Here is a 21537-nt window from a genome sequence, read left to right as displayed (position 1 = left end):
TGTTCAAAGATATCTGCACCAACTCTGGTTAAAAAAAAACTACAGTTAATATTCAAGTAAGCGCAAACATTGTACTGCATTTACCACAATGCAAAGAGTGAACTGTGTTGTGATGTGAGGCAGTGTGCTTCCATTCCCCTTCGGTTTAAAAATCAACCCACCTAGTCACAGGTTGCTTTACTGCAGCCGCTACCTTTGCAAAATAGGAATGAAGATGACAATACAGGGCCAGAGGATTGGGCCGGATGGCAGTCACTGCAGTTGATGGGATTAAGATGTATTTTACCCTTCTCAGACCCAGTTTGCGGGGAGTGATTTGGTTTTGGGGGAGGGGAGGTAAAGCCTAGGCTTCTGGACCTCAACCAAGGGGGGTGAGCTTGTTTGTTTACAAAGTCCCTGTGCCTGTCCCACTACGGCTCCACAAACTGGCCCAATCACAATCCCTTCAGCTGTTGCACTTCTTAAACACATTTAAAATGAAAAACTACACAGGCAATATTAGCAGGTGCAATAAAGCGTCCAGGTACTTGGGCTATTGCCCGCCCGTGCACTTTACTCAGGTGTCCCTCCTTTTGTGAGTCTAGGCAGTTCTACCTAGGGTTAGTGTCTGTGCAGCATGACATGAGGCTCAGGTTCACAATACATCAGGTCACTAATGAAAGTGCTCAGTTCAATACAGACCCACTGATACAGTCTCATGCTAGTGTAGGCATATGTGTTCTCTCTATTGCAGCCAGGGGATCCAGCAACACTCATCCCTGTTCTACTTCTGGGAAGAGTCAAGCAGGAGAAGGCATCAGTCTAGGTATGCTGCAGCAGGGACTGGCAGTAGGAGCCTCCACCTAAAGTCCTTCAGAGACCACTAGTACTAGGCGTTGGAGACATAGAAGGTGGGCTGCTAGGTGGATAGTTCACAATGGCACACTGGAATCCATGGGGTGTCCTTCTGGGATGTGGCAGCTGCGACTGTCACAGGCACAGTTCTTGGTCACCCAGAAAAGCATGCACAGGCACAATTCTTGATTACAACGGTGAGGTCGCTCTTCTTGAAATGGCAAGGTCAACTTCTGGTCTTGGAACTGTGGTTCAGGAGTGTGTGCAACCAACTCCTGGGGTCGCTTTAACAAATTTATGTCTCCTGGCTGACCTCAGCATCAGGGTCTTGCTGCTTCTGGCACTCCCTGGACAGTCACACCTCCTGCATGGTTGGCAGGCTGGCTCCTAAGGGCTTCATGTCAAAACCATGCTTCTTCAAGCAAGGCAAAACTTCAAGTGATGTTCCCACAGCCATGGGAAACTTGCAGTCAGGCAGACACCAGCTCTAATTGCATAGCAGTCCGAGTACTCTGTGAAGCACCCGCTTCTATGGTCAAAAAGAACTTGGAATTGAAACAAGTGTGTCAGCGGTCTCACTTTTATAAAGAAAGCAGACTGAAGATTTGGATCCACTGTCTGCGCTCTCAGAACTGGGTTAGGATGGTTCTCTTTTCAAGTGTCTTCTACAGGTTGTTCTCTAGACACATCCTTTGTGACATACAGCATGGTAGTCTCCAGCATGGAGCATCCACCACAGATGCTCGAACAGGTGTCAGCTTTTTGCAACCTGGCTGTCATGTGCTAGAACGAACAGTGATCAGGTGAAACAGAGGCTGATCTCACCTAAACAGTCCCCGTCACCTTGAACAACAGAAACTGCAATCCCACCCCTTAGCCTTACCATGTACAAGAAAACTAACCAGCAGCTCCTCTCAACAAAAGGACTAATCAAATTTCAGAAGGAGACTTATCGCCCCTATCCTCTCTGCAATGCGTATGTCTCGTCCCTCCAGCTTCAGGAAGATAAGCAATACAGATCTGCTTTCTGGGAAAACAACCTCTCCTCCATCTTGTGCACAAGGATAGGGCAAACCAAATAGGATCCCAGAGGCCTCTATTAATCCATTTCACTCACAAACAATGTACATACGATGCAGACTTCATACACAAGCATGGACAACATACACTTGGGATGTTAGCGCGTTAGTCTGGGTAAGCAGGACTTTATATAAATGGGCCAGTAGAACTCCACTCCAGTGACAGAGATTAAGAGGGCTGGCCGCAACAATAGATTCACAAACAAGGTATGCTGTGACCTACACTATATGCCAACCAACAACAGGAACAACGGTCCACGGTCAGTAAAATGAGGGAATGCTTGGTGCACCCCTCATCATCTCAGTATAGGTTGCAGGACCTCACTCGTGTAAAGGAACCGGGTTAGGCCTCGGCGCAGAAACTAGATGTGTGCGAGTCTAGGACCAAAATCAAAAACCAGTAGATACTTGTAGTCGTGTAGTCTTGGTGCGGGGGATGACAACTGTACACAATTCAGGGGCCATTTCCATCCCAATAATCCTAAACAAATTCAACTAGATGACCAGTTTTGAGCTTAGTACAGAGGAGAAGGAAAACCTAATTGCTTTAGGGCAGTGTTTCCCAACTAATCCGTTAATTATGTGACAGTCCTGCTGGGGACATGAAGTATGAAAGGAAAGCTTGAGAATGTCATTTTACCTAACAAATTATATACATTCAGCACTTAGGAAAGCAAAACAAAGCACATTTTTTTGTAAATCTAAAGTGTGAAGGAAACAATGATTTTAGTAGGATCAGAACAAAGCAAGACACTCTTAATGGTGATGCACAAATGATAGAGTTTCACTGAAACCCGATGTCCACACATCATTTGTGTGCAATATAGTTTTATTTCAAACTCTATGTCTGTGCAGATTTGTTGACCATTTCAATGGAAAATGTACTGTCTGCAAACAGAAATGCACTACCACACGATGATTTAGTTAGAAATTGCCAGTCTCATGTGCATTAAAGCTATGTGGGTAGCAAAGTTTGTCATACTATAAAGTGGAGCTTGGTTCTAAAAAAGTTTGGGAAGCAAGGTTCTAGAGGTCTGTGGACAACCTGTAAAAATAGAGCAACCTAACCTACCATTACTACCTAGTCCCACAGCGTAAAGAAAAGCAAGATGAGCAGCTCTTGCAGCAGTAGGGTCGCAAATATTTGAATGGGTTATGGAAAAAAAAAATCTTTTAAGATCAGCGTTGCCCAATTTATAAGGTACTCAGGCTGAAGCATTTCAAATGATTACTTACATTCATATCTTCACGAATTTCTAATGGTTTCTTTTTTCTATCATCACAGAGCAGATCAGTTACAGTTTCATTGTAGATTTCCATATAGGACACCCGCAACAGAAATTCCCTATTTGGGATCTGAAAGCAGAAAGTTAATAAATGACAACAGCAAATAATTGTGGATTTGAGGAGGCAATCAATGTATGACTACATCTAGTAATCGGCATTAGCAATATACACCTATAACAACTCAACAACATTTGTCTACTTTCCAAAACCTAGGAAAACATTTGTATTTGCAGTGGTAGAAGATTTTAAAACAAATACTTAACTTTAACAGCAGTTTTAAGGTGTGATTTTAGTTTAAAAGAAATTATAAATGTGCATGCTGTGCGTAAACTGGTCAGGTACATTTGGAAACATGCTGATTAAGAGGTTTCATCAAAATCTTTCCAAAAAACCTCGAGTAGGCGTTAGACTGGATAGGATTTTGACATTCATAAAGCGCCCCATCTCGTTTCCAGTTTCTTGGTGCTTAAAGAGACAAGGTCTACAATCTGAAGGGGCGATAAAAAAAGAATTAACCAATGTGAATGGTTTTAAAATTGCTTTCAACATTTTGAACTTATCTCAGAAATAGTTGAGAAATTAATGAGTTTTTCTTTGCGGCTAGACAGGAAAAGACTTCTTAAGGTTGGGGTAAAAAACAATTTAACTACTGCATCGTACACTCCTCACTGCGACATCTCAAAGCTGTTAGCCAGAGGATCGAGGCTCACTCAGAATGGTACCATAGGCCAACTTAGAAATGATTCAGCAAGACACAGTAAGCACATGCAATTCACATTAAAAAAATGCTTGGCGCATCTTAATTTCAGACTACGCAGAGAGCAGTAGATTGCACTACATAGTGTGTTGTTTCAGAGAGGGATCGTTGTCCAAAATCAACCCTAACAGTTTAATTTTCAGCATCACTGGAGGAGATGTATTCATGCTGGAAGGTCAAGGAGAACAGTCCCATCCTTGTTATTCCTGCCAAATAGAAATTCTGTTTTATCGCAAGGAAGTGGTCAAGTCGATTGATAAGGGAGGTAATAGGAGCATGTTAATTGGAATGGATAACAAGCATTGGCATAGCCAATAGGTCTCGCTTTTGGGACCTTATAAGTGTTTAGCCATGCAACAGTTGATGTTGTTGCACCAAGGATATTGTGCTGCATAACTAAACACTTATAAGGTCCCAACAGCGAGACCTATTGGCTATGCCAATGCTTGTTTTACTTGCACTGTATAAGTACAAAGTCCTAATATAGACTAGTGAGCTAATAAAAGTCATAAAAGAGCTGCATGCAACCTGCAAGGTATAGATTAGAGGAAACGCGTTACTTACCTGTAACAGCAGTTATCCAGTATTGGTGTCTTTCATAGATTCACATGCCTGAATCAGAGTAGTTAGCAATACATTATGCACATTTCTGATGTAACATGCCATATAGTTATTTTAGATAATACACATATTACCATATCAGTTTGAAACATTGGCATACGTCAAAACAGTAAATCAGCAAAGAATGTGCATACCAGGATGGCGGGATTTTGGAAGGCTCACCTCACTGGAATAGATGGCGAAGCACCGCCTGGCCCACTGCCGCATCCTTCATAAGTTCGGCATCTAGGCAGTAGTGTCTGGAGAAGGTGTGCGGTGACTTCCACGTCGCCGCTCTACAGATGTCCAAAATCGGCACTCCAGCGAACAGCGCTGCTAATGTGGACATCGCTCTGGTGGAGTGCGCTTCCACCCTGTCTCTTAAAGGCCGTCCGGCCCAGTCATGGCAGAATGCTATCGCTGAGGAGATCCACCGTGAGATGCTCTGTTTTGTTAGAGGCATACCCAGCCTTGGCCTACTGTAGGCCACAAATAGCTGTGATGACTTCCTGAAGCTTGTTTGTTTTGTCTATGTAAAACTTAAGACACCTTTTGAGGTCCAGAGAGTGGAGCGTCCTTTCTGCAGCCGTGGTAGGGTTTGCAAAGAAGGAACGTAGAACCACCGGCTCGTTGAGGTGAAAGTCTGAAGGTACTTTCGGTATGAACTTGGGATTTGTCCTCAGCACCACCCTGTCCTGTTTGAACTGCATGAAGGGTTCCTGAATGGAGAGAGCTTGTAGCTCGCTGACTCTCCTGGCCGATGTTAGAGCGAGCAACAGAGCCGTTTTCCATGAGATGTACTTGATGGAAGCTCGATGAATGGGCTCAAAAGGGTGCTTCATGAGTTGGTTAAGGACCAAGTTGAGGTGCCACGTCGGCGGAACCCGTCTAGGTCTTGGGAAGGACCGATATAGTCCCTTGAGGAACTGTTTGATAAGCCTACTGGACCAGAGAGACGGGCCCTTGTAAGTCCTGGTAAAACGTGAAATGGCCGCCAGATGCACCTTTATGGATGCGTGTGCCAATCCCGACTGTGCCAAGTGTAGTAGATATGGCAATATCTGTTCAGGTGTGATATGGAGTGGTCTCAGGCCTTTCTCTAAACACCATACGCAGAAGCGTTTCCATTTGAGAGAGTAGGTTTTGTTGGTACTGTCCGCCCTCGCTTTTGCTAGCACGTCCCTGCAGTCCTGCGGGATGTTTAAATGACAGAACTCTCTGTGCTCAGGAGCCAGGCCGATAACCTGAGCGATTGCAGGTTCGGGTATTGCACCTGCCCGTTGGACATTGTCAGCAGGTTCGGGTGCTGTTTCAGACGAATCGGTGTCCTGATGGAGAGGCGATGAAGATCCGAGAACCAGTGCTGCCTCGGCCAGAACGGGGCAATTAGGATCAGGGTACAAGGCTCCGCCTTCATCTTCCTGAGGACCCTGGAAATCATCGGGAACAGCGGAAAAGCGTACGCAAATACGCTGAACCAGCCTATGGAAAAGGCATTTCCGAGCGACCTTGGTTGGGGATGCCAGCTTGCGTAGCTTGGGCATTTGGCGTTCTCCCTGGTGGCAAACAGGTCGATTCCTGGGACTCCCCATTCTGAGAATACGTGCGTTAGCGAATTCTCGTCGAGCTCCCATTCGTGGGAGAGGGATTTCTGTCTGCTTAGGGCGTCGGCAATGGTGTTGTCCTTGCCGGGGACATAGTCCGCTCTGAGAGTGATCCCATGGAGAACAAGCCAGTTCCAGATCTTTTGCGATTCGCGTGATAGAGTGAGCGAACGCGTTCCTCCCTGTTTGTTTAGATAGTGCATCGTCGTGGTGTTGTCCGTTCTGACGAGCACCTGGGAGTTCTGGATGCGTGGTAAAAAGGCTTGCAACGCCAGATACACAGCCCTCAACTCCAGAAGATTGATATGGAGATGTTGCTCCTGATCTGACCATTTGCCACTCACTCGGAGGTCCTGAAGGACAGCTCCCCAGCCCGCCAGAGATGCATCGGTGGTGATCACCAGTGGTGCTGCTGGAAGTAGGAACGGCAGTCCGATAGACAGATTCCTGTAATCTTTCCACCATTCGAGGCTCTTGGATATTCGCGGTGTTATCCTCACAATGTCTTCGAACGAACCCGTACTCTGAGTCCACTGGTTCGTGAGGGCTTCTTGCAATGGACGCATCCGAAGCCTGCAGTGAGGGATGAGGAGTATACAAGAAGACATCATTCCTAGGAGTGATTTGAAGGTGCGAACTCTTAGGGACTTCCTTGATGCCACCGCCGTGGCCAGAGATATTATCTTGTTTTTTCTTTCTTCTGAAGGAAATGCCCTCGCGCATTCCGTATTCAAGGTCGCCCCGAGGAAGGTGATGCTTCTTGTTGGGGACATATAGGATTTCTGAAGATTGAGAGTCAATCCTAGATGTTGGAAAAGATTGTTACAGGCGTTGGGAGGATTTGGTTGCGCCTGCAGCTGTGGGTGCCTTTATCAGCCAGTCGTCGAGGTAGGGGAAGACTTGGTGGCCCATTTGACGCAGGAAAGCTGCCACAGGGGAAAGGCACTTGGTGAAAATCCACGGAGCGGATTTGAGGCCAAACGGCAGGACCTTGAATTGGTAGTGCTGTCCTGCCACCTCGAAACGTAGAAATTTTCTGTGCCCCCTGAGTATCGGGATGTGATAGTAGGCATCCTGAAGATCCAAGGATGTCATGAAATCTCCTTTTTCTAGAATGCCTAGTATTTCTTGGAGCGTCACCATCCTGAACGACTGACTCTTCAGGAAAGAGTTGAGTGCCCTGAGATCTAGAATGGGCCTCCACTTCTTTTCTTTCTTGCGTATCAGAAAGAAACGGGAATAGAATCCTTTCTCCCTCTGAGCCGATGGAACCCGCTCGATCGCTCCTTTCTTCAACATCTCCGATATTTCCCGGAGTAGCAGTCGCAGATGTTTGTGTGGGAACCTGCGGGGAGGGGTTGCAGGTGGGATGGTGGTAAATTCTAGGGAATGGCCGAACCTTAGTAGTTGGAGTACCCAGCGATTCGTGGTGACGAGGCGCCAATTTTCCAGGAAATGGGTCAATTTTCCTCCAATCTTTGATGAGGGAGATAGTAGCTGGACTGGCTGGAGTAACTGGTCACTGGCGTCCGCCGGTGCCCCTTTTCTGGTTCTTACCCCTGAAGTTAGATCTTCCATAAGAAGACTGCCGACCTTGTTGCTGCTCCTGCTGGTACTGGGTCTTATTCTGGAAGGAATACGAGGATCTATTCTGGTAGGATCCTCTGTAGGAGGACTGGCCTCTAGACTTGTTACCCCGAAAGGACTGATTCCTTGCCTGCAAGGTTCCAAGCGCTCTAGCCGTGTCAGTGTCCTTCTTGATAGCTTGGAGCGCCTCGTCAATTTTATCTCCAAAAAGATGTTGTCCGTCGAAGGGCATGTCCAGCACCTTCGTCTGCACTTCCTGCCTGAACGATGTTGCCTTCAGCCATCCCTGGCGGCGCAGGACTGCAGCCCCAGCCAGTTGACGAAAGCCTGTCATGGCCACATCTATGGCACAATCAATGATCTCGGCCGCCGAGGTTTGGCCCTCAGAAAGTAGTGCCTTGACCTCCTCCTGAACTGCGCTTGGCAGCTCCGCTAAATATGGGCCTATATCCTCCCAAAGTTGGCGGTTATAACGCCCTAACAGGGCTATGGAGTTGGCCACCTTGATGGTCATTGCCGAAGTGGTCGAAAACCTTTTGCCAATTGTGTCCAATTTTCTGCCCTCCTTGTCCGGTGGGGCTGACAGAGGACAGGAAGGGTTACGAGAATTCTTCTGGGCCACTTGGGTCACGACCAAATCCGGTTTCGGGTGTCCATTAAGGCAAGCTGGCGCCGTGGATGGAGCCTCGTACTTCTTATCCAGGCGTGGAACAACCGCAGGTACGGAAGCCGGCGTCAGCATTAGTTTCTTTCCCTGGTCCCAGAGAAAGTCAATAATTGGGATTGACTTCGTCGTCTTCTTCGTCTGCTCCTTGAAGTCATGCAAGAAGCACTCAATCTCCGTCGATTCCATGACCATATGAAACCGCGTGGCTGCTCGTTCAACTATCTTATGAAAACCGCCAATATCCACTGGCGGTGAATCAGCTTGGCGCGGTTGTGGGGAAGCTGGGGAGGATGCCACATACTCCTCCTCCTCATCCTGGTCCGTCTGGTCTTCCTGGACCTCCCCCTCTTCCATCTCCTCAGCCTCCTCATCCGATGACTATCACCTGAGGTGGCAGTTTCTCGTGGCAGACCTGAGTAGCTGGTCGTGGTTGCTTTGGGGCTGTCGTTGGTGGATTTGTAGTAGGCACTGGGCCCCCTGTGTCCAGTGCTGGCGATTCCGGGAAACGTTGCTTGTAGTCCCGGATAAGGTATTTGAGGTCATTAACGATCGACAGGGGAAGGCATACCATCGGGGTGACCTCCGTGCGAACCTGTTCCCGGACGGGGTGTTCCTGCCCGCTCATCTCCTCCTGTTCCTCGTCCGTGCTTTGACATTTGACGTACAGCTCAGAAGGGGAAGTAGCCTGATCAAAGAGCTCTTCTTCCGACTCCTCACTCTGAAGAATCTCCATAGGCAAACTGGTTTGCACCTTACTTGGGGACGTCGTTTCCGGTGTAATTTGTGTTCTGGTCAGCTTGCCAGATCCAGAACCCTGTACAGGAACCCCTGCTGTCTTCCGTGCTGTTGTTAACAGTGGTAGGGCCATAGATGACATTCCTACTTGCCCTGGCTCAGAAATACTCATGGACGACGACGACGTTCCCGTCGACGATACCGTTGTCGACGGCATGGCCTTCACCGACGGTGTCCCCGTCGACGATATTTTCCTCGTCGACGATGTCTTCGTCGACGATGCGCTCGTCGACGATTCATTTGTCGTCGACGCCTTCGTCGTCGATGCCTTCAACGTCGACATCTTCGTCGACGATGCCTTCGTCGTCGATGCCTTCGTCGTCGACGCCCTCGTCGTCGACTCTTCCGTCAACGGGGGGCTCCTCATCGACGATGTCGTCGTCGGGACAATCTTCGTCGTCGACGATGACTTAGACGTCGACGACGGTTTTAACAGTATAACAGACGAAATAGGTGTACCTGCTGACGACGATGAAGGTGTGGTCGTCGTCGACGAGAAGACTGACGACGCTGTCGTTGTGGACACGGTTGTCGTCGCTGTGGAGACATGACCTGGTGCCCTTTTTTGCACTGAGGAAGGTGTCGCAATTTTGCTGGCTGACAGGGTAGGCTTCTTAAAAGTCAGAGAGTCCTTGTCAGACACTGAAGATTTTGAAGATCTTGCCTCTGAAGACTTCTTGTGTGTCTTCATAGGAGGAGCGTCTGAGGGGCCAGGAGACGTCACCCTCGGCCTCTTCAGGGAGACTTCAGAGGTTCCGGAAAAGCTCGCCTCTGAGGATACCACACTCTCCCTGTCCTTGAGCCTGTCCAGCCAGATAAGCCGACGACCCTCTCTGTCTCTCAAGGTCTTGTGAGGGAAAGACCTACATATTTTACAGTCCTTTGGCACGTGGTCCGGGTAAAGACAATATAGGCAGAGGTCATGCTTGTCGTCCACATGTAACCTCTTCTTCCCACATGAAGAGCAGGCCCTGAAAAGGGCTTTCTTCTGGGATTCAGACATGCCAGGAGTTATAGAGAAATAAACACTCACTGCAGTAATAAGAGGCCTGAAGTGGTCTGCGTTCAAGTCCTTGAAGAAGAAAGTCACCAAAAAAGTGAACAACCTGGTTTGAAAGAAATCCAGAGGAGAACTCAGGCTGGAGACTCCCTAGCACAACGTGCGGTAGAAAATCTGAGGGACTGAGGCTCCTGCCAGGAAGGTTCTAGAGGGAGGCGACAGCTGATTGGCTGGCTCTAAGAGTTTGGTCCTTTTTTACACAAGGACTAGGATAGGCTACTAAGGGGAGGCCCTTAGGCCTATTTTTCTCTATGTATGTCTATAGGACATTACTTTTTTATGTACCGGAGGCTCCCGTCTCGACGACGGGGAATGATTCAGGCATGTGAATCTATGAAAGACACCCCTAATACTGGATAACGCTATGAATCTTTCCCCCCAGTCTTTCATTATTAGAATGTTGCAAAGAGGGTTCATTTTGGTTACAAAAAAAAGCTCTTGTAATTAAAGAGAACCCTCAACCACGGTGTAACTTGTGCTTCTCTAGACCAAACACTCAAACTATACTGTTTATCAGTATGGATGACATGTGACTCTTAGACCTTGTAGTCCTCTGTCTTATGTAACATCCCTTTATACGGATTTACACATTTTGATTGATTGTCTCTGTAATGTATGTGTGATGTAAAGTGCTCCGACACCCTACACTGGTATGAGTGGTGCTCTAAACCTAATTAAATGGATCTGAGCGAGCAAGAGAGTGGTTATGGAGTCTTGAGGGGCACTGTTAAAGGGTGGTACTGAGGGAATCAGTAGCAACGGTGGTAATTTGGGTTGTCAATAAACCAACAAGCTGGCCCTAGATATAATAATATACGTACAGCTGACAAGCGGAGTGCTCTTCTGCAACGGCCAAAGTCATACAACTGAATTTAATTACTTTCCGTCTTAGTGACTCCACTGTTGATTCAGCATTCGACCAGTATTAACAGCTTTGAGAGCAGCAATGAGCACCCTGGCTATCTGTAACTTGTATGTTTTCCCCCGCGTCTTCATTGCTTGATTTTACTCGTGAGAAAGTGTCACTCGTAGTCGTTTGAATGTCACTCAAATACACTGAAATTATGAAAATGTCACATATAGCAATCTGAAGCCTTGGCAGCTATGTCCATTGTTCTCATGAACATACTTTTCATACATTTCGACAGCTATGAAAAACTAAAATAAAATACCGAACAGAAGAAGAGACGTACGAACACAGAATGTGAGACTAGTTGAAAATAGACACGAATTGGAAGCAGGATGACGACACCTCGTCAGGGGTTAGTAAGCGCTATATAAATAAAACTACAATTTGCAACATTCCGTGTTTGCCTTTTACTTCCGAGTTCAAGTAGCCCCCTCCGCTCTCGGCCACTCCTCAGCTCGCCCGCCCCATCCCTACCAAAGCAAAGCCGCCACCCTCCACTCCAGCCTACTTCCTCATCACTCTCGCTTGTTCTGAGTAAAGACGCCTGCAGCGTCATTTGTCAATCAGCCTTGTTCAACCACCGCCGTTGTAGAAGAGCGGTTGCTGACCCACCCTGAAAGCTGTCAGTAGTGGCACCATGCTGGGAGCTCGAAGGCTGCTCTTCTACGAAGTCGTGCCCTGTGCCCAGCGGGGGTTCTGCGAGACCCGTGGGTTGCGCCCCCCCACCCACGAGAATAGGTGAGTAGGAGAAGCCCGACGGTGAGAAACACGGTTAGGGGCAAAATCTTTGCAAGCAGGGAAGCTTCAGTGTCAAGTTCGTGACAGCAGTAGCAGATGGACAGCAGCGGTTAGACAAGGAACAGTGCCAATGCATTAAGCAAGAGAAAACCAGAGGCAGGAGGAGACACTGGAGATTTCTTCACGAGCCACAACAAGTTGACAAGGCAGCAATAGTGCAAGTGTAACAAGCTTTGGCCGTTCGGGAGAAGGGATTCACAGGCGCGCGCTGTAAGGCTTAATGAGCCATTACAGCAAGACAGATGGAGAAAAATGCTACCGCCGGCCACAGCTTGCAGTGCATGTGAGCGAGCAGCAGTAATAATCACGCCATATGGCGCCTTTGCTCTAGTGCGCGCACATGCACTGCAAGCTGTGGCCGGCGGTAGCATTTTTTGAAGCCCTTACTTAAAATCTCGCCAGACCAGCGCTTGAGGAGTCTGAATAAAACACCTTTGTACACTCATAACATGGTCCGAGCTCCGGCACTCAGATCAGCGGCAGTAATACTGCAAGCGGAGTGAATATATATATATATATATATATATATATATATATATATATATATATATATATGGTAAAGTCGTCCAGCAGGCACACTGGCAAAAGGACGAAGCGAACCCGTTGACTGGTGCTCAGTATTTTATTATTCAATGCCCGACACCATCACCACCATGACGCGTTTCAGCCCACGTGGGGCCTTGATCACATGACACGTAAAGGAAATACAATTGTATTTAAAGTGCACAGTGCATGACGTCTTTCCTGAGATGCAATAGACATAGAAAGAGTGTATGAATCTGGTTCAATGTTAAAACAGAAACAAGTTAGGAATACCACTACTATATGTAAAATACAGAGAATAGATGGACACCTTAAAATTGTCAAGTGCAGCAGCGTTACCACTTGACAAATATTGCATGGGTTAAAAATTAATTAACACATAATCAGACAATACTTATGAACACACTTAAATAATTTAAATAGTTGTATAAATATATAAATACATTGTCATAAATATTTAAATAAATAGATAAATGCTAAAAGTAGAAAGCCATTTGTCTAAGTTATAATATAGTGTTAGAGTAGGCCCATTGTCTGAAAGGTGCCTGGTATATGACCTATCCTAGTCCATACAGGGGGAGAAGAGAACAATTGTGCCCATGTGGGCCCTCTACTGTTTTAACCCTGGAATGAATCAAAGTTTCTATGTGCAAATATACACAGAAAGACTAAGAAAAAGATAAAAATAGTGCAAACCCAGTGTAAACAAAATTACAATTAAAATTTCATTGTATATAAAAAAAGGTTTTTTTATTTTTATTTTTTAGAGAGGTAGTTGCAGTAAGTACGGAAAACTATGACATTGCCTAGTGTAGATAAGTATAAAAATCCTCACTAGCGTTAAGTCCATTTGGGGTTTTGCAATCCAAGAGAATGATGTGCCTTGTTTCAAGTTTACGTAAAATTGACTCACGATCCCCACCCCTTCTCTGTGGTGGGACTGAGTCAATGACAAAATATTTGAGGCCTACGGGTTTTTTTTCGTGTAGTGCCTCAAAATGTCTCGCCACGGGATATGCGATGTCACCATTGGAAATGGCACGTATGTGCTGGAGTATTCTCTTGTGGACCTGAAGTTTAGTACTTCCCACGTACCGCAGGCCACAAGGACACTCCAGCACATACACCGCGTATTCAGTTTTGCAGTTCAGTTTGTTACGTATACGGGTAGGTGTGTTGCTGAGGGGTGTCATGTATTCAGTTTTATTCACATCATACCTGCAAGCTTTGCAAACTGAACATTTAAGGAACCCCTTGCTGCTGTCAAGCCAAGAGCTGTTAACTCTAACCTCTGGACTGCTTGAGACTAGGAAATTACTCATAGACTTGGCCTTCCTGTATGTAATACAAGGGGAATGAGTCATGAGTTGGCCTATCACAGGATCATTGGCGATTAGGGCCCAGTTTTTATGGACAATTTTACGTATACTCTGATGCTGAGTATTGTAAGTGAGGATCAGGCGTGTTGCCTGCAATTCATTAGACTCATTATTTCTAGTGTCTTTTATATACGGTGTAACCAAAAGACTGCTGGACTTATTTGCTTTACAGATTGCTTTATCAAGCAAATCAGGGAGGTACCCTCTTCTCAAAAATCTTTCTCTGCAGTTTTTCTGAGCCTCAAAACAATCCTGATCAATGCTACAAATTCTTCTAATACGGAGCATTTCGCCGTATGGTATGCTTTTGATCAGGTGTGCAGGATGGTGACTCGAGCCAGCTGTGGGTTTGCGATACATCCTAGTTTGTAATGTGTTCTGTTGGATGTATATTTCCACGTCAAGAAAGTAGATAGTACTACTACTAATCTGACTTGTGAAATGTAGATTGAAATCATTTTCATTAAGGTCAGAAATAAATTGTACGGCATCATTCATGGTTCCATCCCATAAAATCAAAAGGTCATCAATATACCTGAGCCATTTTACCACATTGTTGGACATAATATCTGGAAATGTAGGTAAGAGGACCTGTTCCTCCCAGTAGCCCATATGAAGGCAGGCATAACTTGGCGAGAAACAGGCCCCCATAGCCACGCCCCTCACCTGATGGAACACTTGACTAGAGAACAAAAAGAAATTATTTTCCAAACATGATTTGATCATAGATAATAGCATTTTGTTATGATCACAAACGTTAATAGATCTCGTGTTCAGGTAATACTCAATTGCTCTCAGTCCATCTCTGTGGTGAATGCTGGTGTATAGGGATGATACATCCAAAGAAATTAACAAATATCCATTTTGCCAAAGTACTCCCTGCAGTTTTTGCAACAGGTCACCAGTGTCAAGTATAAACAACGGGAGTTTTTTGACATGTTCCTGCAGAAAGAAGTCAACATATTTACTCATGTTTTCCATGATGCTACCACACGCAGAGATAATTGGACGCCCAGGTGGTTTCACACTGTCTTTGTGAATCTTGGGGATAAAATAGATTACAGGCATCACCAGGTGTTCAGTTTTCAAAAATTTGTATTCATCCATTGTGATAAGTCCCATACTCCTCCATGCCATCAACTTGGTATAATGCGTACTCCATGCAAGTTTGACCTCTGCCATGGTGGTTCTTTTGTAGCACTCTCTATCATTGAGTTGTCCGAGGGCCTCCTCCATGTACATCTCCCTCGGCCAAAGCACCACATTACCACCTTTGTCCGATTGGCGGATGACCAAATTTACGTTCATTTGCAATTTTTTGACTAATTGATAGTATACATGGTCACGGTACAGGTATCTTTTGTTGGCATTTACCTCCTTGATATGTAGTTGTCTTAAATCATGAGCAATCTTATCATGGAACATGTCAATATTGTCTTTTATCATCAAAGGGCAGAAAATAGACTTAGGTTTAAACGGGGTAGGAATTGTCCTGGTAATTTGTCCCAAAGCAGGGATAGATGTTGACTGTGTATCCTCAGACTGTAACTGGAGCATCACATTAAGCAAGTCATCGTCTCCTGCTGTTAAGGGTGGAGAACTGAGATTGGGAAGCAGTGGCTGTGTGACACGGTCGGGTTTCTGTAAGCAATGAAACTTGCGCAATTTTAATTTTCGAATATATTTGTAAAAATCAACCCTTGTCCCTGCATAGTCAAAGTTGCTCCTAGCACTGTAGGATAGACCCAAAGCCAAGGTATTCATCTCTTTTTTAGACAGTACAAGTTTAGTGAGATTGACGACTGACTGCGAATCATATCCAACATTCAGGCCACTTACTTGTTCTTCCATTGTTTTCGCGCTTTTCTGTATGGTTGCTTGGTGCTTACGTTTTCGCTCTTTGTTGCATCTCCGCCTCTCGCTATATATATATATATATATTATATCTCCTACTGGCAGTCGCCAGTAGGTAGTTATAGTTAGGACCTATTTTCCATAGGAAATCCGCAACATTCTATTTGGAATAACGTTGGCGTCGATTGATGAATCTTTGCGAAATTTTCCAAACTTTTGGCCAGCTCCGGTTCGCTCCTATCCTGAAAATCTCACGGGGATTCGTCAAGCGAGGGCCGAGAAAAAAGGGGGGTCCCAAAACGCGTTTTCCCCATGCATTTTACCATAGAACCTGTTGACGCAGCTACAGCCCGAAGTACTGAACGGAATTACACCAAATTTGGCAAAGAGGTAGTCCTCAATTCAGACTCGTGCCTTTTGCTTAAATGATGTAAATCCGTTCAGTAGTTCCTGAGAAAATCAAAAGTAAAATCACATATATATCTGGCCAGAGCCTAACCACACATCTCATCGTGAGATCTGATTGGCTGTCAGCACTTTATGCAAGAAGTGTTGGCAGCCATCTTGGGACCAATATACATGATAGCACCTCTTTAAAAAGCATTGCAGTTAATAGAAGGTTTTAAGACTTTAGATAAATTATAAATCATTTGTTGATGGTACCATACTCATTTTAGGAATTGTGGTGTGTTCTAAGGTGATTTTACCATGTGAAAAAGCCTTCTGCTGTGATATCATGAATCATGTTTGAGAGAAATCTATTTTCTCATGCTTTTCCCACAGAGGTTTGGAAGGTGATCTATAAGCTAACTGGGAGCATATTTTCTGTAAATTCACATTATCTTTCGCAGTCATGTGAGAATGAAGTCTGACATTCTCAGTAAAACATGTACAGGGCAGAGACTGTCAGTTGATTCCTTTGTGTTCTACTGCAGCTTCCCAGAGTGTTCTAAAGAACAACTAGAGCGCTAACAGTCCTACTTATGACAAACGTATGGCACACCTGAAGCCATCTTGGTTGGAATAAAGTGGTAACACTAAACATTTAATTTAAAAAGGAACAAAATGAGGGGGTTCATTTTGCCATAGAAAGTATGATTAGTGCTGCAGAAAGAAAAATTAGGGCACATTTTGACTTCTCAAATCCTCTTCTATTTCATAAAAAAAATTCTGACATGCAGACTGAAACATGCACTTTGAATACCAGCAGCAGACTTCCCTGGTGAGCAGTAGCTTTACTACAGTGATCTAATGAGCAACTAGAGTGCTAACATTCAGAATTTTTGGCACATGTGTGACACATCTGAATGCCTTCTTGATGGAACCAAAGTAAAAAACTGAAAGTATTTCCTACTGAGGAGACTGCAGGAAATTAGGAAACTTCATAACAAATAAATCTCCCAAGATGGCCACCAGAGACAAAAGAGCCCAAATGTAGCCCAAATATCACCCAGATGTAGCCCAAGTATAGCCCAATGACAGAATGTCCCAGAGTGTTCTAACAAACAACTAGAGCGCTAACAGTCTTACTTATGACAAAAGTATGGCACACCTGAAGCCATCTTGATTGGAATAAAGTGGTAACATTTAAAACATTTAATTTACAAAGGAACACAATGAGGGGGTTCATTTTGCCATAGAAATTATGATTAGTTCTGCAGAAAGAAAAAATAGGGCACATTTTGACTTCTCAAATCCTCTTCTATTTCATAAAAACATTCTGACATGCAGACTGAAACATGCACTTTGAATACCAGCAGCAGACTTCCCTGGTGAGCAGTAGCTTTACTACAGTGATCTAATGAGCAACTAGAGTGCTAACATTCAGAATTTATGGCAAATGTGTGACACATCTGAATGCCTTCTTGATGAAACCAAAATAAAAAACTGAAAGTATTCCCACTGAGGAGACTGCAGTAAATGAGGAAATTAGGAAACTTCATAACAAATAAATCTCCCAAGATGGCCACCAGAGCCCAAATGCAGCACAAATATCACCCAGATGTAGCCCACTTGTAGCCCAATGACAGAAGTGTGCAAAACACTTATTTTTTGTGTATTTGCAGTTTTATATAGTGCAGACTTGTCAGGTATTGGAGTGCTTTACATGAGCATTGGTTACATCACACAAGATCAAATTCATTGAAGCAGAAACTCCAACATGGTTCCCCAGTTGCAAAGTCTGCAGCTCTGGAAGTAACACCACATCCTCTCCCCTAGGTGCAACATTTAATCAAGTGGTCAACTGGATAAAAAAAACATAAAGATTACAAATAATTTAAAAGTTCTTTGACGCTATTCGAAAACTCAGAAAATATGTCCTCATTTTAGTTTTTTAGAGCACTAACCATAATTTTGATGCAAATAAGACCCTCTCATATATGTAATTTCTAAAGGAAATACTCTAGGTATTACAGTTTTGATTACATCAAGATGACGTCAGGCGTTCCACACTTTTGTAATAAATATAGAATGTTAGCAATCTAGTTGTTCATTGGGATACTGTTGAGAGGCAGAGGCCAGGGGCACGGACTCTGAAAATTGAAGGCAGGTAGGAGAGTGCAGATGCAACAATTTGACCACACTGGGCAGGCAGGAAGGGCAGTGGCAGCACAACAGACTATGGAGGGCAGTGGAAAGGGGGGCAGGGGCAACAAACCAACAATACAGGACTGTCAAGAGAGGCTGTGGCAATATAATAGACCATTGTGGGCAGAAGGAAGAGGCAGTGGTAGTACAACCATACATGCCAACAGACCCGTTTCAGCCAGGAAACGTCCAATGTTTTTAAGCTCAAATGGGCTTTATTTCATCTGTCTCCTGTCTACAATCTCCTCTTTTTCAATGTAACTCAAAGGGGAAAATCAATACCCCAGTTTTTTTTCAAAATCTCCCTCTTACCAAGTTCAAAATGTTCGCAAGTATGGTACATTGGATCATGGTAGGCAGGAGGAATTGTGGTAGGGGCATGGACTCGGATAACAGAGGACAGGAGGGACATGGAGAGGTGCACCAAACTGACCCTACAGGGCAGGCATCAGGGTTTGCAGCAGCACAATACGCCACACAGCGCATGCGGGATGGGAGTGCAGCACAACAATCCATAGAAAGCAATAGGGAGGGGACAGGACCATGCACATGGACAACAGACAACAGAGGGGAAAGAGGCAATGGTAGCTAGCTGACCATAATGGACAGACAGGAGAGAAAGCTGCAGCATGACAGACCATAAAGGGCAGGAGGGACGGATCAGGGGTATTACAATGGAACAGACAAGCCAGGAGGGAGGGCATAGGAGTCTGCACATGGAAACAGAGGGCTGGGGGCAATGGGGCAGGAGCAGCAAGATGACCATGGAGGTCAGGCAGGTTGGGCACTAGAAACAAGACACACCATGGAGAGCAACAATGAGACTATGATGGCATACACACAGACCATGGAGGGAAGGTGGGAGGGGGTCAGGGGCAGCTAGCTGACCACACAGGGAAGGTGGGAGGGGCCATGGCAGCACAGAAGACCATGCATGGCAAGCGAGAGGGTTAGTGGCAGCACAATGGCTATGATGGGCAAGAAGGAGGGTGCAGGGGCATGCACAAAGGACCATGGAGGACAGAAGGGAGGGTCAGGACCTGGGCACAGACAAGAGAGTTCAGGGGAAGGGGCCTCACAACAGACCGTGCAGGGCAGGCAGGAGGAGCAGTTGCAGCACAACAGACCAGGGAGGGCAGAAGGGTGTGGCAGTAAAATGGGCCATGGAGGACAGGAGGAAGGGGATAGGGGCATGGCATGTGGACAGGCAGGGTGGAGGTGGCAGGGACAGGTTACAGTCATCTGACAATGCTAGGCAGGTGGGAGGGGAGTGACAGCTCAACAGAACACTCAGAGTAGATAGGAGTGGCAGGTCCATGGAACATGGTGGGCAAAAAGGATGGAGCAGGGGCATGCATAAAGACATCGGAGGGCAGGGGGAAAGAGAATAGGGGCAGCAAGCTAAGCACAGAGGCTAAGCAGGAGGTCAATGATGGGCTATATAATTGGGCAATGGAGGGCAGGAGGAGTGGACTGGTACATCATGCTAAATGGAGGGCAGTGGCAGCACATCAGACCATGCATGGCAGGAGGGAGGAGGCTAGTCCATGGATTGAGACAACAGAGGATAGGAGGAGGTGCATGGGGCAGCAAGCTAATTGTTCAGAAAAGGTGGGTATTAGAAACTCTATTGTTTTTATAATGTGTGCCTGTGCGAACTACTTAAAATATGAACAAGTATGCAGCATAATCTCACTTTTATTCAGGCAGAAGAGGACGTTTGTGACTGACTCCGGGCTCACTTGGCAGAAACACCCCCTGACCCTCCACCCACTATCGCAAAATGTTATGCCCGTGAAAAGGGTAGGTGGACACAGCGTTATATAGAACTTAGTCCTGAGAGCATGATTGAAAATGAAAACTAGATATAGTATATGGTATAAACTATGCACCAAAAAGTGTGATACAAGATGAACCGGGACGTGAAATATAATATTCAATACATTGTGCGCAATGACAGATTCATTGGAGAGCGCGAGATAGCACAGGCACTAGCGTGTGCTATGCGATATGCGCCTTGGAGTGTAATATGCACAGGGCAGTGTTGTGTAACCTAACTAGTCTCTAAAGTTGTAATATAAAATATGTGCTGGGGAGTGTAACGTTGCATATGCACTGTGACAAAGATATGGATCCCAGATTGTAATATGTATGGCATAGCGCTGTGCGTTATAACATAGGCATCGAGGAAGGCACGTTAGATGGGGCAATATAACCCGTGCGAAGGCAAGTGTGGCATGACATATTCACGGGGTGGTGTTACAGTGCACATGGGCTAGAGAGTGCATAGCATACGCACTAGCTGGTGGAATACAACACAGAGGTGTGAGGCACTCGGCAGGCACTGGTGGGTGTAACACAGCATTGGGCTCAGCCAGGAGCACACTGACTCTCAAGTGAGGTTCGTCTCCTTTCCAGAGAGTAAAATAAAAAGTATTACACATCCGGCGGTGGATGTGTGTTTTATTAACCGTGAGGCGGGTTTCTTGCATAGTTTGGTCGAATTTTTGTCGAATCCCCTTTGAATGGCTTGGTGTGCGTGTATATTAAATGTGCCCGTCAATAGCTACCCATGTTTGTATAAATAAACGACAAGGGTGTCTACCTGGAGAGTACCCACCACCGGGGGCGCCGGGATTAGGCACGGTAGGGCGTCAGACACGTCAGAGCTTCACTAGCGGTGTAAATACATTCCATGTGGATTCATTCTATGCATAGTCGCCTTTTAATGTATATCACGCAAATCGTCATGGTGATAGGTACATACGGTTTGTCCAGCATGTCCTAGGTGTTTCTATAAATATATATATTTTTTTTAAATAATAAAAAACAAAGGCCGGCCCGGGGGATGGGGTTCCCGGGGCCATAAGTGGCCTGAGGAGGGGGGTAACGCAGGCCCCTCCTAAAGAATAAAAAAAAAACAATGGCCATGACCCGGGGGTTGGGGTCCCCGGGGCCGATTAAGGCCTTGGGAGGGCCAAATTTCTTTTTTTCAACAAAAGAAATTAGGGTGCAGGCCCGCATTGACGTGACACCCTGGGGCAGGGAGGGTGGAGGAAGGCTGCCACGGAGGAATGGGAAGCACAGGCGGCGATCGGACCAGAGACCGCACGCCCCCCGTTCACAGAGGCTCCTCTGCGCTGCCTGCAAGCTCGGGTAAGCACTGTTGGGGGCCTGGGGGGCCAGCATTGATG

The 21537-nt window shown here is 45.8% G+C and overlaps 1 protein-coding gene across 2 annotated transcripts in view; it reads right to left on the bottom strand.

Annotated features, from left to right (window-relative positions):
- CENPE (centromere protein E) overlaps nucleotides 1-21537 on the bottom strand; it is a 1911253-nt gene that overhangs the window by 1835492 nt on the left and 54224 nt on the right. For both annotated transcript variants that reach the window (XM_085641421.1, XM_085641422.1), the window contains exon 5: nucleotides 3150-3269. In XM_085641421.1, the coding sequence (XP_085497547.1) occupies nucleotides 3150-3269 (120 nt within the window). The remainder of the gene's footprint in view (nucleotides 1-3149; nucleotides 3270-21537) is intronic.

Source organism: Triturus cristatus, chromosome 2_2 (genome assembly GCF_964204655.1).
Source record: "Triturus cristatus chromosome 2_2, aTriCri1.1, whole genome shotgun sequence".
Taxonomy (NCBI): Eukaryota; Metazoa; Chordata; class Amphibia; order Caudata; family Salamandridae; genus Triturus; species Triturus cristatus.
This window is presented reverse-complemented; position numbering and strand designations above follow the sequence as displayed.